The 21,606-nt window shown below is 39.4% G+C and overlaps 3 protein-coding genes across 3 annotated transcripts; all 3 read right to left on the bottom strand.

Annotated features, from left to right (window-relative positions):
* Window positions 1-6,901: 6,901 nt before the first annotated feature.
* LOC148849990 (agamous-like MADS-box protein AGL61) lies at window positions 6,902-7,552 on the bottom strand. The gene has a single exon (XM_088944124.1). It carries the CDS (start codon window positions 7,550-7,552, stop codon window positions 6,902-6,904), a length of 651 nt encoding a protein of 216 aa, XP_088800250.1.
* Window positions 7,553-10,651: 3,099 nt separating this feature from the next.
* On the bottom strand, window positions 10,652-11,693 carry LOC148849989 (agamous-like MADS-box protein AGL29). Its single transcript, XM_088946706.1, has one exon. The coding sequence runs from the start codon at window positions 11,595-11,597 to the stop codon at window positions 10,773-10,775; it is 825 nt and encodes a 274-aa protein (XP_088802832.1). The 5' UTR covers window positions 11,598-11,693; the 3' UTR covers window positions 10,652-10,772.
* Window positions 11,694-14,923: 3,230 nt separating this feature from the next.
* On the bottom strand, window positions 14,924-15,898 carry LOC148849988 (uncharacterized). Its single transcript, XM_088944123.1, has one exon. It carries the CDS (start codon window positions 15,896-15,898, stop codon window positions 14,924-14,926), a length of 975 nt encoding a protein of 324 aa, XP_088800249.1.
* Window positions 15,899-21,606: the final 5,708 nt, after the last annotated feature.

The raw sequence follows: 21,606 nt of genomic DNA, 5'->3' as shown, positions 1-21,606 counted from the left end.
AATAGAAAAATAATAGAATTGGAGAGGTTTTTGCATTTTCACATAATATAAGGGTTTAGATTCTCAAAAATCCAACCCTTTTAGAGCAAATATTGATTGAGATGTTTAAAGAGGCGAATAGCATCTGTAATTTACAAAACCCTCTCCGAACATGCCCTATTATCATCCCGGCATAAAAGACGTACTCAAGCGTTACTAATAAGATTAATTGCTCAATTCATGTTGTATAAACCTAAATTTCTGGCCGGAAAAAAAAATAAAAAGTTAAGTTTACGGCCCCGACCCGAGTAGCCCGAAAATGTTACGTTTATGATTTCAGGTTTGTAAACTTTTAGCAATTAATAGTTTCTGGTTTATAGGAGGTACGGGCTCAGGTCAGGCCTAATGTATTTATTAATAAAGAGGTAGAACTTGATCCGTCCCGGTCTAATCAAGAGTATTTATATAGATCTACGCTAGTAAATGTCTTGGAATCAGGTATGCGTATCTTACCAAACCCGTATGACCAACAATGGATCGGATCGAATTCGGATATCAAATTCAATTAATGCCTAGTGGATTTATAGAACATGGGTTTCAATTTAATGATGCCTTATTCGGACCAGAATAATTTGAAGTTCAAAAAACTGTACATACGGCTCGGTTAGAAGGAGTATAAATCCAAATATATGGAATGCAAAATCTTATATTTCGTATTATTTTGTATATATTTATATTGAACATATTTGTATATGTACTCTATTAAACTACATCTAAAGATTAAGTATAAATTAAAAAATGAAAAAATATATAATTTTATGTGTAATGATGCATGATCTATATGTTCTTAGCTGGAAGACGATTTGAATTTCAGTTGCGCAGCAAGCTGGACCAATCTACAAAATAGTAGATCAGAGAACCTGGGGTAGTTAACCCAGTGAGATCGCTCTGATACTTAAGTCAATATTATACTATGGATGCGACATTGAATACTTGAGTGCTTGAATGCTAGTGAGCAAAATAATCATGTGTACCTTTGCCTTGGGGTTTTATGTCCTTATATAATGGAGTAGCCGTGGGTTTTACGAAAGAGCTCCGGGATTTCCGAGTTATGCGGATAAGATCTGTTCCGTTAAGGAGAGCAATGTGTTGATAAAGTTTATCGTCTACCTCCAATTCAGGCAGAGCTAGGATGAGTCTCGTCGTGATTCGAGAAATTCGAGGTCCATTGGGGAGGCCTTTCGAGTCGATTACGTGGCATTTTGGCTCTTTAACTCTGAACTGGTACTTCGGTTCTTTAGTCCCGAACCGGATTGGGTGTCAATGTGTCTCTACGCCGATGTGGTTTTTGGGCCGGGATGGCTGAACATTTGAACTCCGAATGTTGCGGGCCGGGTTTCGTTTGGCTGAGTTGTCTCCCCTCGAGCAAATCGCATCTATGTGTCCCCTTCTTACTAGGTCGTGCCAAATCGCCCTTCATCAATTTGAACCCAATCACTTAATCTTATTGAACTTTATATTAAAATTCAAAAATCTATTTATCTATCTATCTATAGCAAGATGATCCACGCTGTCAACATGCCTCTCCTTGCTCCATTACCCCAATTCTCATTTTCCTTGACTCTCTCTCTATCATCTCCCCTTAGCAAGATGATCCACGCTGTCAACATGCCTCTCCTTGCTCCATTACCCCAATTCTCATTTTCCTTGACTCTCTCTCTATCATCTCCCCTTCCCATACCACTCATATTAAGCCAATTCATCACCCTTTATCTATATTTCCTAATTAACTCAATATATATTACCTAAATATATAGCTCAACTCATCTCTCTCTCTCTCTCTCTCTCTTTCTCTCTCTCTCTCTCTCTCTCTCTCGTTGATCCATTTAACTAAAGTGATGTGGCTTTTTGGATCGGGCATGGTTTGGTTTTCATTAATCCTACCCATTTACTTTGAATGGTATATTGAGTATTGGTTATGATTAAGAATTTCATTTAAATTTATTATAACTCATACCAAAATAAATTAATTATTTCCGTGATTAATTAAAAATTCCCAAACAACATTTCTATTTTAATAATTAATATTTTTCATTTTAATAATATTTATGGGATTAATTAGTAATATTGTCAACAATTTACTATTAGCTTTTTAAAATTAATTAATTATTTTAAGGATTAATTAGTATTATCAAAACATATTATTGTTTTTAGTAATTAACATTAGTGATATATTAATAATTCATGATTAATTAATAAGTGATATATTATCAACAAATTAATTAATTACCAATACTAATTAATTTATTTATTAATATTAAAATTTAAAAATCAATAATTGTTTCATGAATAATTAAATTGATTATTAGACTAACTATTATTACTATTAATAATAGTAATATTTTTATAAATCAAGAATTATAAAATTTATTAATTAATAAATAATAATTATTAATTTACTATTGTTTTTTAAATATTAATTATAAAATTAAAAAAAAAATATTAATCCATAATTGGACTGTACATTTTAAAAGTTCGGGTACTGAATTGTCGCATTTTAAAGTTTAGGGACCAAAGTGGCATTAGGCCCAAAGTACAGGGTACTAATCGGGAATTCCCTTTTAAATTTTAACAATGTATGGGCCTTAACAGTGTGGATCCAAAGAAAAAAATGAAATTTGTTTAATTTTATTTGGGTTACACACTCTTGAGAAAGATAGAGGGACAAATGCCATCTTCACTCAAACAATCTTCATTTTTTTGGCAAATTGTTGGCGACGAAGAGAGAGAGAGAGAGAGAGAGAGAGGAGATCATCTTCACTATAAACATCACCTCACTTAGTCACTTAGGGTCCGTTTGGTTTATGGGATGGGGATGAGAAAAAGGGAATATTCCAAAATATTATTTTTTTCGCTAATTTGTCAAAATTGTGTAATCGGGATCACACCAAAACAGTGCGACCCTAGTGGGAAAACTCAAGAAAACTCGAGAGTAGCAACTTACCAGCGGCGAGGAACCAACAATGGTCCCTTTCCCTTTATCTCCCTCTCTCTCTCTTGCTCCTTCTTCTCCTTCATTTTCATTTTTCTCCCCTGTTACCAATGAACCAAAACTTATTGCCTTCTCCGTTCGAACAAAGGAGGCGGCGGTGGCAAGAGAACTAGTGCGAGGGGCAACGACAATCTACTACCATTGAACAGAGGAGGCGGCGATTTGTTACCATCGAACCGGACCATGTTCTTTATCTCTCTTTCCATCTTCTTCTTCTCTCTTCTCTCTTATCCCTCACCTTCTTCTTCTTCTTCATATTCTTTTCGTCTTCCTCCCTTTATCGTTAGGTCACTGCAATTCCTCTCTTTGTCGAAGATAACAGGGGAGTTGCAGGCATGGAGCTCTCTTCTCCATCTTACATGAATCCAACGAAGAACTAGGTCGTGACATTACTTTTTCTACTATTTCCCCATATATAAACCAAACAATGAAAACTTAAATTTTTACACCTTCCCATCTCATCCCATCCCACTCAAATCTTCCCACAAACCAAATGGAGTCTTACAAAAACACATTTTCTCGATGACTAACATCTCCTATAATCTCTCATGTTTTTTGTGTGAATAGAACCGTTTTTTCCTTTATATTAGAACCTCCATGTTCTCGACTACATTAATTAAATCAGTCCTTACACTTATTATCTTAATCAGTCATTTCACTCATTCTCTTATCCCTAAGGCTGTCAGTTGGATTGGATTTGGTCCAATCAGATTCAGTCCATCATTGAACCAAATCCAGTCCAAATCCCATACAAACTGGATTGGCGGGGTGTTACTGTTCCTGACATTGACAGGATTGCATATATTCCATACTTACGGTTGGTTGTACCCAATACGCCAACATGCCAGCCGTAGCCCTGGCAGGCTGGCATCGTTCAATTTAAACAATGTTGTAAGATTCAAACCAGCCCGGGTGGTCTCCTGGTCGGATCATGACAACATTGATTTCAGAAGTTGAGCGAATTCGGGTGGTCTCAGCTGTCAGGTATGGCTCAAGGCTCACGGCGTCGCCCCTCATCATCTCATGGTGAAGTGACTCTGTGACTGATTCATGTGATGCGAGCGTGGCCCCCTTCCGAGTTCCGCCCTTCGATTTGAAACTTTTATAAGGGAAGGGGGCATGGCATCACAGATGAGGATACCCTCATACAATACAATTATAGACCATGCTGCAAGTTATGGTAGAGGATGTTGGTGCAAGTTGGAGTCCTCACCAAGTCTAATAGATTTTGGCAATCCATGTCAAGGTAAAACGTGGAGTTCTTCTAGCCGCTGATCAACTCCAAGACCACAATTCCGAAGCTGAATACGTCTGCCTTCGCCGATAGTCTTCTTGTCGCTGATGTGATGGAGCGTGATACGGCTGGTCTTACCTGTCCGTTGCCTTGCTTTCGAACGAGGAAGCAGGGATCCTGAAATGGGAGAAATGGGAAAGCTCCGGGGGGAATCCGGTGTAGAGGCTCCGAAGCTCAAGTTAGAATCTTTCAAAAGCAAGGTAATATCAGATAGCGCAAAGTTTTTGCATACCTCTGTTGTCGGGGGGGGGGGGGGCAGGAGGCTCTTATAGCCGCTTCGCGTACTCGTCCCGAGGCCCTTGTCAGATCGGGTATGATTACTCTTGCGCTTGTCAACTCGGCCGTCGTCCCTTCTGCTGAGACAGAACCGTCTAACTGGAGATGGCGGCGTCAGTGGCGGTGGCAGGTGGCCGTTTACAGTGCTGCTGCCAAAACGTCAGATCCCAAGTCAGTCAGGCGTGGCGCCCTCGGGCATGGAATTCCCTGGTGCCAGGCATGGTACGACTTGTTTGGCTTTGGTGCCTAGAAGATGATGCGAAGTGCTGAGCGAGACGGTCTTGAGCTCGGAGGTATCCCGAACTGTAACAAGGTGGGTCAGTTCAGCGAAGTGTGTCCCGAGTTGTTACAAGGTGAGTTCGGCGAAGTCTACCCCGAGCTGTTACAAGGTGAGTTCGGCGAAGTCTACCCCGAGTTGTTACAAGGTGCAGTTCGGCGAAGTCTATCCCGAGCTGTTACAAGGTGCAGTTCGGCGAAGTCTATCCCGAGCTGTTACAAGGTGAGTTCGGAGAAGTCTACCCCGAGCTGTTACAAGGTGAGTTCGGCGAAGTCTACCCCGAGCTGTTACAAGGTGCAGTTCGGCGAAGTCTATCCCGAGCTGTTACAAGGCGCAGTTCGGCGAAGTCTATCCCGAGCTGTTACAAGGCGGTCAGTTCGGCGAAGTCTATCCCGAGCTGTTACAAGGCGGCAATTCGGAAGTCTGCCCCGAGCTGTTACAAGGTGGGTTAGTTCGGCGAAGTGTGCCCTTATTCCCGCCTAGGCTTGACCCCTTTTGCCGAGCTGTCGTTTCTGCCACGTGTCTCATAATAAAGAGGTCGGGCCAAATTTTCCTTCATCATGATCCAATAGGGTTCAGCAATCAAACTATTGTGGTTTTGGTTTAGGGCCACTCAAACCAATAAGAGTTTGGATGATTTTATTTTGGGTTGGCCCAACCCAATAACTATAATGGACCATCCATATTCCACTTGAAAAGATTTGGATGCAATTCAAAACCAATCAATTGACACCCCTACTTATCCCCACTCCCTCCCTTAAGCCTCCTCTCTATCTTTTCCCGTTTTCATCAATGTCGAAAATCGTTAAAACAAAATCACCCATGAAAGGCCATCGGATAGGCAGCAAAATAATCCTCTCAAGTGCATGTGGATTCAATGTGGAGAAGCATTTTCTTTTTTAAGTCTTTCAAATCCGAATAGCCTCTTTAAAGGAACTTTTCCTGTTCCACTACCTTTAGTTAGTTCAGTTGAAGCTTTTCGTCGTGGATGAAAGAGTCGTTACTGCCGTCCGTCGTCACCACCTTTCAGATTGCCGGAATTAAATGTCTGGGACATTTGAAAACTTTTCTCAGTTCATGTCTGAGACTCCGAGTGAAGCATGAGGGGAGGAGGAGCTCTGTCCCAATGACAAATTGATTGATTTTGAAATTTATTTGAAGTCCAGCCCGTTGAATGCATCGTTAATGTAAATTTTAAATGTATTAATTTTATATAACGTGTTCAATTTGTATCGGAGGTTGTCGGTTTATGCGCCGACCCCAGTTGCCCTTAGGCGTTTAAAAAAAAAGGCTGGGGGTTTGAGTGGCTAATGTACTTGCGTGAGTAAATTACTAGTAAGGCTGTGTTGTTATTTGTTAAGTGTATGCTACTCGCCTACTCGGGTGGGCGCAAGTTGGGTTTTATCAAAAAGTCAGTGAGCCCAGTCAGAAGGCCCAAGCCCAATCAAAAAGTAAACTCAACCCACCCAAGTTCCGTCCTCAGGCAGAACTATGAAGCCGGAGCTGGCTAGCAAAAGTCCTTCTTGGTAAGAGCTTGAATAATAAAACATTCAAGGATATAATATTAATTATTCAACCCAATTTGAGCTTCAAGCAAAGGACCTCGCCTCTTTAATTTGGGGGGGTGGGGGGGGGGGACAAAAACAGCTAATGAGCGGTAAAGCTTTTCTGTTGCGTTCCCTTAATGCTAGGTTTGGTAATACAGAAAATAACAGCTAATGAACGGTAAAAGTACTTTTTTTTTCTCAGTTATTCTCTGTGTAATTCTTCCTAATGCACGAGAGAAAGATGAGAAATTATAACATTCAATATCTAAAATTATTTAAATAATTTGATCAAAACCAAAAGAAACATAATTGCAGAAGATAACAACCTTTTTACTTCATGCACATTCCACATACCATCTCCCAAGCCAAGAAGTTGTTTTTTTTTTTAAATCTAATCTAACAGTGTAGAAAAAATAAAGTATAGTTGCAACCAAAGACATTTAAGTCCTCACTTAAACTAGAGACGATAGCTTCCTTCAAAAAGGTCCATATCCGGAGCCAAAATCGAAAGGACCAATAGGCGAAAAATAATTCGGTGTAAGAAAAGCAAGTGGATCATCAATCACCCCACCACAGTTCTCATTGAAGAATGCTCCTGTTTGAGAAGAAGACTCTATCAGCAGCTCATTCATTCGCATTATCAATTTTTTCTTAAGCTCTTCCAAGGCTGCCCTAAATTTCTCGAGCTCATGCAACCCAAGATTGCCAATAGGCGAATCCCACCAGAACTGTCCTGTGCTCAACGGGTCCGATGTCGTCTCTCCTCCCATCTTCAGAGCTTCCAATTGGCTAAGGACCGCCATATACCGTTGGCTGCACTCAGACATAGCGCCAGCCCCACTGTTAGCATTTACCAGAGGGTGTGAACAGATTTCTGGAGCGGAGTTCTGGGAAAGGAAGCGATCTAGTACGCAGTCCACAAATGGATGGCCGAAGGAGAACGCCTTACCAGCCGGGGAGAAGACGATTACAGCGACCTCTGCACCGCATAAGATACAGAGCTCGCTTGCTTTATTGAACAATCCTGCACGGCGCTTTGAGAAAGTAACATGTAATCGATCTTTGTCTGTAATCTTGGCTATTTGTATCTTCCGGCGACCCAAGCTATGCATTTTCTCCTTCACCATACTTCAAAACAAATAGGTAATTAATGAAAAGAACAGACCAAAGGAGAGTAAATGGGCTCTATATTCCTCATGGGGATTTGACTGGAACCGGGGCGTTAAATATATAATAGTTGTAATTGTCCTAGCTGTTGTTTATAGATCCTCGGTATTATTAATTACTATATATAAATCGCTACTATGATTAATTTGAGGAAGTAAAATCTTTAATTTCCAAATCTGCAAAAAAACTGTTGGCATTCTTGAGACCGAAGTTAACGTTCATGGTTGTTTTATTTCTGGAAGCTGATGATTAGCTGGAGACAAAAACATGCGCGCGAACTACCTATCACGGTTGACGACGCGAGTATTCAGCCGTGATAGATAGTCCAGCCGGATGTGTATGTTTTTGTGTACAGCTAATCCGTTGCTAATGGGAATCGACAATTCGGCACCCGTGGTCTGACATGGCCAATTGAGTGGGTCCTCATGGAGAGAAAACATTCACGATCGACAGACCTGGCTATCAAATATCAATAGGGCTAAACTGTTAGTCGTTGGTCCACCCATTACTCTACCAATCAATGCATTATATACACACACCGGCACTTCCGTCCAACAACGTTAGTCTACCAAGCAATGCATTACTGAAACTGTTATAAAGGAGCAAAGTTTAGCTGAACGCTTTAGCTGTTCAGCGGGCTATGGAATTAATGATATGGTTTCACGCTATTATTTAAATACAATGAGGCCCATAAATTTATTACCCGCGTGAAGCCTCTTTCATTGGTTCCATAACCCACTTTATAGCTAAAGCATTCAACTAATCCTAATTAGTTACAACGAGTGATCACTGCAAAGTATAAATTGATGTCTATCCGTTTTTACTACAATTATCGAGGTTAGCTATACCACAAATCAAAGCCTTCAATGTAATGTTGTAGCCTCACCCAATCAAGGAATCAGTATGAATTTCTGTTCATTAGAAAAAAAAAATTCTTTTAATTTTTCCTTTATAACTTGTAATGGATATTTTTTAGGGCTCGACTATGATGCCAAAAAGACATGATATAGGAAAAACTTTTAACCAATATATTGGTATTACAAAAGTGGTAACCAATTTATACTACCAGAGTGAATGTCCCTTTGTCTAAGCATATAGTGGGCATAAAGAGGGTAGGAATGCAAACGGATCAGATCGGATTCAAATAAGGGTATATTCAAATCCGATCCTACACTATTTAGGTCAGATCCGATCCATTTCGAAGATCCGATCGGATTTGATAGAACTCGATCTGATTTGATCTGACTTGTTTTCTTTAAAAATTAATAAATTATTAAAAAGAAAAAAAAAATAAAATATACCAATTTAAATAAAGAAAAACAAAAAAATATAAATATTTTTTAATTATTTTCATCATACATATATATACATTTTTTTATAAAAAATAAATAATATAACAATTTTATAAAAATACAATATAAATAAATATATATATATATATATATATATATATATATATATATATATATATATATATATATATATATATATATATATATATATATATATAACATATATATATGTACTATATATATTTATAAATATATAACACATCGGATCAGATCTTCTTGGATGGGTGGGTGGGGGGGGCCGAATCCGATCCAAAGGTATTAGTAGGGGTGATTCAAATTCGACCAAATACAATGGGATCTCAGATCTAATAATGATCCGTTCATTTACATCCCAAAAGAGGGCATATATATCCTTTACTCCACTAATGACATGATATGTATCAAAATTCACGAGAGGGTTTTGATTGATCACAATTCTTTCTCGTACCATATCTTTCTGCTGGGTAGATTTACTCATATTTTTAAGTAACAAGTCGCATGCAAAAATTGATTGTACATCATCTATATAGGGATGGACACAAAGAAACGTAATTTGGTAATAAAAACTAGTTCATTTAGATTGTAATATTTGATTGAGAACAAATAAATTTCAAAGATAATCATCTCTTAACATATACACAAATTACATCATAACCCATTAAGTCTTACAAGCTGTCCATATATACAATTTCTGATACCAATATGGATAATTTGAATAGGAACCATATCATGCTGCTTATCATGGCATCTTAATAGAAATGATTTTGATGGATTGAATGGATAAAATTGTACCAAAATATAAAGGCAATTACCTAATGTTACTCCCATCTATCCAAGGTCTTAGGTTCTTAGGAGATGAACTTATAAGTAAGTATTTAGAGATATACGTAATTATAAGGTTTTGAATTTTACATATTTGTATTTGTACTTCTTTTAAACTGAACCTATATTTCATACTTGTCAGTCCAAGATTTTGCAATTATATCAGCCAACAGCGGCAACCAATCAGTTCTGATGACTCTGGACCTCTTGCCCAAAGGACTCTGTCCACAACACACTACCCCACGGATTGGGAACATCTCTCCATGTATACTATCATATGAGAGGATGAAATATTCTCCATGTGTGATTAGGAAGTTATATAGGTAGACGTGAGAAGATTTCTAATGGGCAGGAGATCCCGACTTAGTTCTGATCCGTCAAAGCTCTATATATATTGCCATGTATAAAACATCTTAATTGTTATTTGAATAAAATTTCATTGTCTTTCTGACATTGTACTTGCAATGTCTTTGGCATCAACTAATTTCAATTCCCACTTTCCCATTTTGGACCCAATAACTGAGATAGTGAGTTCGAATCACTCCCATATAGCAGGTATGGGATTGGCCCTAAATAATTGTAAGTTCTGTGGTATGGCCCCAAGCCCCCAATGGGCCTTGCTTCCCATCAAGCAAAATAAAATGTTATCGATAGTAAGGCCCTGTTTGGTTCATTGGAATAGGGGCCCAGAATCAGAATCGGAATGGGTTATTAAAATTTTAACTGTTTGATTGAGCGGAATTGGAATCTATTTTCATTCTTGTTGGAATGGCATTCCTCCATTTGTGGGAATGACTATTCCTTGCCTATCCCTTGGAAATGAAATCCCATTCCTGGTGAGTCCAATTTTCATTTCCATTCCTGTATGAACCAAAAAGAATGTAAGTTATTTTTTACAAGAAAAAATTAATTGAAAATGGTATCGAGAATTAGCTATAACTCCGTTAACAAAAAACAAAATCATAAACCCACACTCAAATCCAAAGTACTCTCTCAAAGCCACAAACATATATGAAAGTACAATAATTCAGAAAAGTATATGCCCAAAACTAAAATTGTGGGGAATAAAAGAAACATTATCCCCAATTAATCCAGAACTATGGGAAACACTATTGGAAGTATTAATTGTGGATGGTAAGCCAAGACGATGGGGAACAGTGGGCAGACCAAGCCCAAAAGCAACAGATGAAGAACTATTCCAATTTGGTAAACTATAACCATGACCATGAGGAAAGGTTGGAGTATTACGCTCAGTTGGTTTATGGCCATGTACGAAAGGATCCACCGTTGATAAGGAGTTAAAAGGCAAGAATGGTGACCGAGAGGAAGAATCCATCAAGAGCTCATTGCCTCTTTTGGCTACACTGTGTTTAAGCTCTTTCATTATCAGCTTTAGCTGCTCAAGCTCATGCAAGCTAAGATTCTCAATTGGCGCTTCCCACCAGGATTGGATCTGGTTTGGTTTGCTAATTTGTTTGAGCATCTGTGCTCGCTTCTTTTCGGCTTCCAGTTTGTTGAAAGCCTCGGTGTATTGTCGATTGAGCTCGTAAATGATGCCTCCACGATGGCCTTCAGGCAGCGAGGATGAGACACCATCACTATCCTCAGGAGGGATATCTTGGGTAAAGAATCTGTCTAATATGGAGTCAACAGACGGGTGGCCAAAGGAGAAAGCCTTACCAGCTGGAGAGAAAACGATTAGAGCAGATTCAGCACCGCAGAGGGTGCAAAGCTCGCTTGCCTTCTTGAAGAGGCCGCTTCGGCGCTTAGAGAAGGTCACCTGTCGAGAGTCTTCCCGATCAATCCTCTTGATTTCGATTTTTTGACGACCCATGCTAGTCTTCTTCATCATATTCAAAGCAATAAGAGATGAATGGAGTAGATTGATAGATGTGGGAACAAAGTAAGGGGAGGAACATGGAGATTTAAGGGGGGTTCATTCTTTGGAATTTTCAACTTGAAAGCTGTCTAAAATTTAAATTTATGGCTAATAATTATCTTTACTTTCCATATATAAGATTACATACTAAGTTTGGACCTTGAGAATCTTATGCCCTTAATCTTGATAATGACAAAACATTTCTATTAGTTGGCATATTAAACATACTATTGATGAGTGATAGTTTGTCATCTGGCATCTTATGGTCTTCCACGCAGTGGCTTTTGGATTTGCAAGGTGGGTCCTGCATATATAAACAGACTATAAGCTATATTTTGCGAAAAAGCCAGAAAGCCTAAACGATAATATGTTGTCATTCAGCAAAAAAACTGGCTTTTCCGCAAACTTGCTCTAGTAGCTTCTTCAATAGCAGCTTAGTGGAGATCACATCTGGACACCCCACGATACATCCTGATTATGTATTGAGAACATTTCCCAATGGTAAATATAAGAGATATTCTCGATGCACGTTGAGATGTGTATGCAGGGCTCGGATGTAAATTGGGCTTAGTAAAATCAGTTCAATCAAAGTTTTAAAAAAATAAACGCTTAGGGTGTATTTGATTTAAAGGAAAAGGTAAGATTGTATAAATTTCCCTACCTTTTTCCTGCAAACCAAACACAACCATTAGTAAATATATCCAATGGAAGTGTCCATACACATATATCATTCCTATGCTAGCATACAAAATACCAGCATATGAATACCCAATGTAAGGGTCCAAATACAACCTCATCTCTCAGGTTAGGGTTGAGGGCAGATAATGTCATCTTGTCCAATACCAGCATATGTATTCCCCTAATATAACAAGGTGACATACCTGTGTAACTGTAGATCTACTCTTCGTGATAAGTTCAATGGACCTTAGGTTCACCCTGCTCTGTCCTCACCCCGGTAATGCCCAGAAGGTGAATTAAATATAAAATAATATATGAGAAAATGAGATACAAATGGCAATACATGCTTCTGACTTCTGAGGCTAATTTCTGAATCATGACCAACTAAGCAATTAACTAGCCGAACCTATGAATAGTTAGTGTACTTGAATGACATATATTTAGGACCTTGAGAAGTGTTTTATTTCCAATTTTAGGTTTTTGACCGTGTAATTTAAACAACCATGTGTCACACTGTCATTCAATTACAGTATGAATCCCACACATATAATGGACATCCCTCAAATAAACTGAATGGAAGTATACTGCAAATGCAATGCAAAAACAAAAGTATTCAGATCTCCAACCCACAGGACACCAAAGGCGCACATCAGAAATCTCCTGTATGTGTATGTTGTCATTCACCAGGAGATGTTCCGGATGTGCAGCTGTGGTGTTTTATGCGCAGGAGATCCAGACTGGCAAAAAAGTGCAGTAAATCCACAAACTAGTCAACTCTCTAGTCTCTGCCAGTGAGTGGGAAAAGCTTCAATTTTACGACAAATAACAATTCGGATCTCCTACCCATACATGAATACAGCCACCCAATTGAGAACATATTATAATTCATGAAGAGATATTTCCAATATACAGCTTAGTGTCCTTTGGGTAATTTTGGGTAGACCCTGTCTGAACTAGACCCAATTTTTAATGAAACTTATATACATGAGACCCAATTATAAGTAATAGTTATGCTTCCAACATGTAATTTGATGACAATTTTTTTAATTGTTACATTTAAACATCACAATATTATATAAATATCTCATAAGAAAAAGATATATATTAAATGGACAGTTTTTTTTTTTGTAATATATATGCCAATATGACATATATTGAATCAGTTTGGATTTGTTCCATGGAGTCTGTTTGACCCACTGACAGCCCTAATAACAACAAGTTGGATGTTTGGGTGGATTGAGGCGTTGCTACAAGATTTGATTTCAGATAAAACTTCCCTTTGAGGCATCAATTTTGTTCTTTATTGGGCACCAAAATTGTGGCGTTTTTACATGTTCGATTACCATTGGAATTGGATGACCATGAATTGGAGAATGGAGACTAGACTACATTGTTGGGGCAATAGTACGCTTGAGCCAATAGTCACCACCACCATCATATAGATGGTGTTATACGACTGATTACTCATCAAAGAAAACCGAATATATCAATCCATTCTAACTTTGCTCAACAATTAATTTCTGACCCTCCACAGCAGCATGAAACACGAGGACCACAGCGTGTGCGTGTGTGAATGCAAGAGATTGATTATCCACTCTTGCAGTAACAGCATTGTCATATATATCATTAGATAGTCGTATCAAGGTGGATCAAAGCAAATGGTTTTGGTCGAACACTTCCAACCCTATCAAGTTGACAGCAACACAAAGTAAAAAAAAAAAAAAGAACAAGAACAAGGTCATACCCATCATAAAAACTTGTGGAAAGAGGCGAAAAGGGAGGCAGGCAAATAAATTAAGGCCTGTGGGAACACAAGAAATCTTCTATATAAATTTAGGACTCACATGTCAAAGCATTCTTGTCTTATTTGTCACTACTTGTGAATTATGCAACAGTACAGTCCAGCTTCATTTTGTTCCACTCTCTTCCAAGTTCAACAACCAAATGCAACCAGTGGATCTTTGTCTTGTTAAATAAATCATCAAACGGCTATGAATGAAGCATAAAATATGACCATAGGCCTTATTTATCAAAAAAATTTATGTTAATCTACCACACTTTATTTTCCCCTAATTAAATATATTCTCCCAATTAATTTGTTAAATGTGATGATAGTGACATGAAAACTGTAAATAATTAACAGCATTTTTTTTTCCGGGCCAACCTTAGGCATTTAAAAAAGAAAATAATACTCCGTTCTAGAAGGACTATATATTGAGTAAATGCCGTGTCAAAAGAAATGGTTGGAAGTTGAGACTGGGAAATAAGGTTATTTTGACAACTGATTTTCTTCATCATAAATTAATACAGAAAAATTAAAAAGAACTAAGGATGCAGGACCCACAGAATTAGACTTATTAGCCCATGCTTGACAAGTTTGGACGGGTAATTAGAATTTTCTGGACAACTGGATGGTGAGTCATTGCACTGTGGAAACTGGAGACCCGTGAATCCATGGTTGAGGGTTGAGAATTGATGCTTGTCTGTTTGCGAAGATCCAACCCATTCAAGCGTAAGAACCAAACGTATACACGTGTCGACCCAGCACTGTTGGGTGAACCTGCACCTGCAATTCTCTTAACGAAGGAAATTCTTCCTCCTATCTTTTTACTCGGAGACCGTCATGATAATTGCTGTTTAGCTTCAGTGGTTAGAACGTCCAAGCAAGAGTCCGCATCCAGAATGCCGCCTTCATGGAACCCAAGAGAGTAGACCACGTCATGAATCCTCCACCCGGCTCGAAGCAAGGTAAAAGATAGCAACCGCAGGTGCAGCTCCAAGCTATGTCTGTCTTTAAGAAATGACGACCCTTCCTCCGTCGTCATCATCATATCTCTTACCTCCTCCTCCGTCCACCCGCCCTCTCGCAGTCTCGAACTTACCTCCTTGAAAATTCTGTATGACACTCCTCTGCGCCATCTGCACGTGTTATCTCTCTTACTGCACGTGACATTCTCCACTAAATCAGACCAGAACTCGATCCTCCTCGCCGCCTTTGCTGCCCAAGCTGGGGATAAATTCAATGACCGGTAAACACAGTCCTTTTGCTTGATTTCGACTTGCTGAAAGAATCCGGCGACGTCGAAACCAGAGCACCGGAAATATCCGCCTTGAATGAAGAAGACCGGATTTCCGGCCATGTTGGGCATAGAAGGAATATAGTAGTGTCTATAAATCGGGACAAGAATGGGAGCTTTCCGCATGATCTGTTTGGCAAGGGATAAGGCTTCGTTAGGGTAATCAGGCTCGTCACCCCAGGATTGGCACCAGAAAGTCCCTTTAGAGATTTCTTTGTAGATTCCCAAGATGGGGAGATTGATGAGAATCTGGAGCTGCTGAGGAGACGACAATCGCCAGTTGGGAAACCCAGGACCGACCGGCAATCCTTCACGAAGAATGGAACGGAGATCAGGAGGGAAGATGAAGCCAAAGGAAGTCTCAATGGAAGAGAACTCATCGTCGGTGAGGCCTTCTGTTACTGGAATCCTGCATAGTTTTAGATGATCTATTAAGTTCTTGGCGTACGCAGCGAAGGAGAAACACACTCGCCTAGAGTTGGGATCGACGGGAGCTATCTTGGCCGTTGTCGTTGCCATTAAAGATAGTCCAAGCTTACAGACTTACACGAAGAGATTGGAAACTTGGGATGGAGTGAAAGGTTAAAGACGGAGCTCTAACTCTTAGGCGATCTGTTAATGACTTATGATTTGCTACTACATACGCGCCGCGGTTGGAAGCAAGAACCAAGGAGTCCTCTACGACGAAGTCGTTGGACTTAAATTCCACGCCGTGAATCGTGACTCATATACTTTCGTGTACATACACTCGTGAATGAGGAGAAATCAGCTACACCCGTTACAGTTGCGCTTGGTTAAAACGGTGAAATCATGGCCTTCGATGCATTAGTACAGTCCCACCTTACGTCACTCCATCCTGTTCAAGGTAGGGCTGGATCAATACATCCAGGGCCGTGATTCACGGTTTTAGCCCAGGGCTACTCCAACGGGAGTAGCTGATTGTTGAGACTCGTGAAAACACCAAGGGAGCGTTGTGCCATATGAATCGCTACATCTTAAAAAACAAACAAAAACATATTCTGAATGTTTATGTTTTGAAATAGAAAAATAAGCTCGTTTTGTTTTAAAAACCATGGAAGATAATGGATTTTAAAAATCATATTCAAAAACACGTTTGGATTGCAGTTTTGTAAACAGAAACCACACAATACACCCGACTCCCGAGAAGGAGTGCTCACCGAACTGTGGGTCTAATTTCCAAACTGAATCAGTATAATCAGTTTTTGAAAAACCGTTAACTGAAACTAAACTGAAGCTGATTGGTTAATATGTTGATTGGTTCAGTTAATCATCGATTTTCTATTTTTTAGTTTTTATAAAATATATTATAAATGAATATATAATAAAAAATAGAAATATATATAGAAATACACACATATATATTTATTTTGTATTTACAATGCATACATATTCATTTACAATATATAGAAAATGTAAAATATGTGAAAAATAAATATAATATACATGAATATATACCAGTCGGTTTGGTTAACCGTTGATTTTTTATATTGATTAATCAAAACCAAATCGATACCTTCGATTTCTCGAAAATACTGAACCAATCAATTTGGTTCATTTTTTCGGTTTTTCGATATTTCTTGGTTACCCTTATACCAAAGAACATATTTTTTGCACTTTCATTTTAAGAAACAATCTGTTTTCAAACGGTTTTGATTAATTTTTGAAACCATTAACAAGCAAAACAGTGAGGGCATGTATCAACACATGATATTTCACTATTAAAAATTACTATTTTGGCAACTTCTAAATTTTTAATTACAACGAGCCCGATCATGATTCCGATAAATGGTAATCAATCAACTTGTGTTCTATCAAAATTCAAAGTAAATTATGATCGACCAAAATTCATTTGGCATCTTATCCTTCAAAACCATAGAAATTGATGCAATATAAATCGAATTTGTATAGAGATTGTTTCGCCATCATGTGGGGTCTAAATGGATCAAATTCAAATCAAATCAATCAATATTCAAATTTGAATTCAAATTCAATTGACTAATTATATTCAAATATATAATTAGCCATTATCAAAAGAAAGAAAAAGAGAAGCCAACTGAGTAGTGACTCAATTTACATATAAACTAGGTAGTCTTAGGAGAGATGTAGTTTCCAACTCCACTATCGTCGGCTCTCACCACTTACTGATATTGCTAAAAAAAATAAACAAGACTTGTGCATACCTCCTTATACACTCCAACCCATCCTTAAGCTTAAGAAAAATAGAAAAATACATCAAATGTTTATCAAATTGAATTAGATCTTTAAATTTAAATTTCCGGCCCTAGTAGCTAGTATGAGGCTACAAAAGGGAATTGATGAGGGATGATTTGGTGCTCTAGTAACATTATGCTAGGTGGCAGCCATGAACCATTGCTTAACACCTTGGTATCACGTAGGCACATTGGCCCAAGACCATGTCGGCAATCTCAGGACCAGGTCACCCATCGCAGGAATGAGCTAGGGACCTTAGCATGAGGGACAACCTCTCTCCGTTGACCTAGTTGAAGCGCAGTTGGTGACTTGTAGGATGTAGTGGCCAACCCTGTCATGAGTGGGCTATCGTCTCCAAATCCTCTAGGATCACGTTGCCCCGTCGATGGAGCTAACTAGCGCCCTGCCCACTTTGGGCACGACCGGATAAGCACTTTCCGCTTACAGGACTGAAACCACCTTTGAATTGAATGGGCCTAAGATGTCAGATGCGCTTTGTTGAGCTCATGGAAATTAGCCTATATAAAGGCATCCCTTCCTCAGAAAAGGTATGCGTGATTTAGCTCTCACACACTCTATCTCTCTCACATTCATGTAGTCACATTATCAGTTCACTTACTTAAATATCGGAGTGCCCACCCCGGGTAAAGCAACCCCGACACTCTGACCAAGCAACTTACTCAGTATGGCATCTGATCTGTCCGCTTGTACGCCTGGATTGAAGGAACCTGATAGGGGGCAAAATTAGAATGATCAGGATGGACAAGTTTATACGGCTTCACCTGGACAGAATCTCCCAGCCCTAACTATGAGGTTGCCCCCGTGGGTCGAGCCTTCTATGCTCCCTATGAGAGTTCATGGCCAACAAACAATGTGGTTGCCCCTACAAGTTGAGCCCTCCATGGTTCCCATGGGAGTTGATGGCCAACAAACTATGGAATCGCCACCATAGGTCGAGAACTCCATGGTTCTCGTGGGAGTTAACAGCCAATAGACTATGGAGCCACCCTTGCAGGTCACCTCTACCGAGGTGACGAAGTGTCTGTAGGCCGAAGTGCTAAGAGTGAATTGGCCTGTTAAAATTTCGGCAACCTAACTAAGACCAGCTTTGCTGACTCGGATGAGATGACTTGTGATACACGTACTTTGGCAAAAATCTACGAATGGGAAGCCAAACTGCGTTTAGCATTCCTCATCGACAACACCTTCGTCAGCATCATTCTCATTGCCCTCTCCGCTATCCTCGACCTCAGTTTTAGGATGTGTGTCGACCTTGTCGGCCACCCCCTCGAGGACTGGCTTAAGACACACTGCATAGAAGCCTATAGAAGCTTGTGAGCGGAGTGACCTGAGGAAGTAGTGGCATAGTTTGAAGCCCTCCTTGAGGGTGGGCATGACGAACTCCGCTCTTAAGGTGCTCCGGTGAACAACTGAACTCTTCGATGACTATATCCCTATATCAACGGATGTCCTTGGAGTGTCTGCTCGGCCTCCTCATGATGACGAGTTCGCCCATGTGCCCCAATGATCAAGATGGCGATGTGCTATGCAATGCCACATTCGACCCTTAAATGCTTCTAGCTCAGACAAACAAATCGGGCCAACACCAACGAAGTAGTTGAACTAAGTCACTTTGGGATAGAGACCTACAATGAACTACTCCCTTTATCGAACCGACCTCAACTCGAGAGTGGGGGCAATTGGTGAGGGGCGATTTGGCCCTCTAGTGACATTGTGCCATGTGGCGGCCCTGAACAATTGCTTAACACCTCGGCATCACGTAGGTACCTTGGCCCAAGACCAGGTCGGCAATCTCAAGACCAAGTCGCCCATTGCAGGATTGGGTCAACTATCACAGGATTGAGCTAGGGACCTTAGCATGAGGGGTGACCTCTCTCTGTTGACCTGGCTGAAGCGCAATTGGTGACCTGTAGGACGTGGTGATTGACCCCCATCAAGAGTGGGCTTTCGAGACCAGGTCGGCAATCTCAAGACCAAGTCGCCCATTGCAGGATTGGGTCAACTATCACAGGATTGAGCTAGGGACCTTAGCATGAGGGGTGACCTCTCTCTGTTGACCTGGCTGAAGTGCAATTGGTGACCTGTAGGACGTGGTGATTGACCCCCATCAAGAGTGGGCTTTCGTCTTTGAATCCTCTAGGATCACATCACCCTATCGAATGAGTTAACTATTGCCCCACCCGCTTCGAGGGTGATCGAATAAGCACTTTCCGCTTATGCAGAATCCATCTATTTGCATGAAACCACTTTCGAATAAGATGGGCCAAAGATCTCGGACGTGCTTCATGAAGCTCACGATAGTTAGTCTATATAAAGGCATTCCCTTCCTTAGAAAAAGTAGGCGCGATTTAACATTCACAACTCTCTAGCTCTTTCGCTTTTTAGCTCTCCCAAAACTAATCGCTTACTTAAGCATCAGAGAGTCCATCCCAAGTAAAGCAACCCATACACTCTAATCTCTTTCTTTGCAACTCAACTAGGTGACCTACTCAGTTAAGCATCCAAGTTGTTATCAACAGAGAACGCCTGATCTTGCATAATCATGAATAACCCATCCTAAGCCCATGTAACCTTGGTGAAGGCGAGATTTGATCGTAGCCAAATACCATATCAGCAAGGAAAAATGAACCACACATTGGAATAGTGTTAGGTTAAAAACTGTGAAATTCCGACTTAGCTTGCATACATTGTTGTAGGCTTGTAGACCTTCTCTCACTTCATCCAATGTGACATCGCCCGATATGCACCAAAGAGTTGTGATTCCAGATCTACTTCAATGACAGTAGCCGATTTTTTAGCCTCACCAACCGAGCTAGTTGGCACCTCGATAAGTTCTTTCCACCTTTTCTTATTCAACATCTCCAATTACTTTTAGGGGGTGTTCTTTTTTTGGATTTTGAGAAGGGGGAAAGTTGGTCAATGGGATTTTGGTTCTCATTGACCAAGAATCCCATGTTCTTTTTTCAAATTTATTTGGGGACCAAGGAAAATTTATTTTCCTAGGTACCACTTACCTAGGAAAGTGATATCCATCTCCTAGATGGGTAAATAACTTTCTCACATTAGGGGAAAGTTGACAATACTTAAATGGAACAAAAATGCCCCTTTTAATAATGAATTTATATGACTAAAATAGTCATTGCCTTATTTACCTGGGAAATAAAAGAACATGGGTAAATACACTTACTCGTGTAAGTATTTCTCAAGAAAAACTTACACAGGTAATTGCATTTACCCTGCTAAGTAACTTACCGAAAAGTGAATAGGGCCATAATATTACTAAATATTGTCCTTGGAAGAGTTTCACAATATATTATATCCTTTTAAAGACCCAAGGCACAAAGTTTTGGGTTTACACCAATATATATATCGTTTTCAAAACCGACCCTTTCCAAAATGCTAAAAACATTTTTTTATTTCATTAAATCTTTTTATCTCGCAGCCTAAATTTGAAATTTTAAGTGAATCTAATATGTTTTAAGCTGTATTTGACATTTCTTATTTTAAAGATTGATCTCCTTTTTATAGGTAAAAACTTAATATTTAGAGAGACGTTTTAACAATAAAAAAGATAAATCAAATAAGGAATACCAAATGTGGCCTAATTTGATCAAGATCAGAGTCTGATTAAAGTTACGTAAGTTAAATAGGATATGGAGATGGCGTAAGCTGATGTCTGCTGGTTGTTAAATCGTCTATATCTCAAATAAAGGAAGGTGGTAATGTTCACCAGCTGAGCCAACCACTGATTTATGTTTCAAGAAACAAACATAAAAGACAGCGGGGTGCTTGTACTCGCCCTTAATTTGTTCCAATTCTCAAAATGACTTGAAGCATGGGTACCGTAATCCCATGTGCTCATTAATGAAGTTTCAAAAAAAGTGTTGGCCTTTGATTGACTAGCCACAATGTTAATGTTATCGCTGGGAATATCAAGATGGCAATAAAAGGGTCCCTGGGGCGATGAAGAAGAG

Source organism: Nelumbo lutea, chromosome 5 (genome assembly GCF_056320005.1).
Source record: "Nelumbo lutea isolate HS-2025 chromosome 5, American lotus-T2T, whole genome shotgun sequence".
Taxonomy (NCBI): Eukaryota; Viridiplantae; Streptophyta; class Magnoliopsida; order Proteales; family Nelumbonaceae; genus Nelumbo; species Nelumbo lutea.
This window is presented reverse-complemented; position numbering and strand designations above follow the sequence as displayed.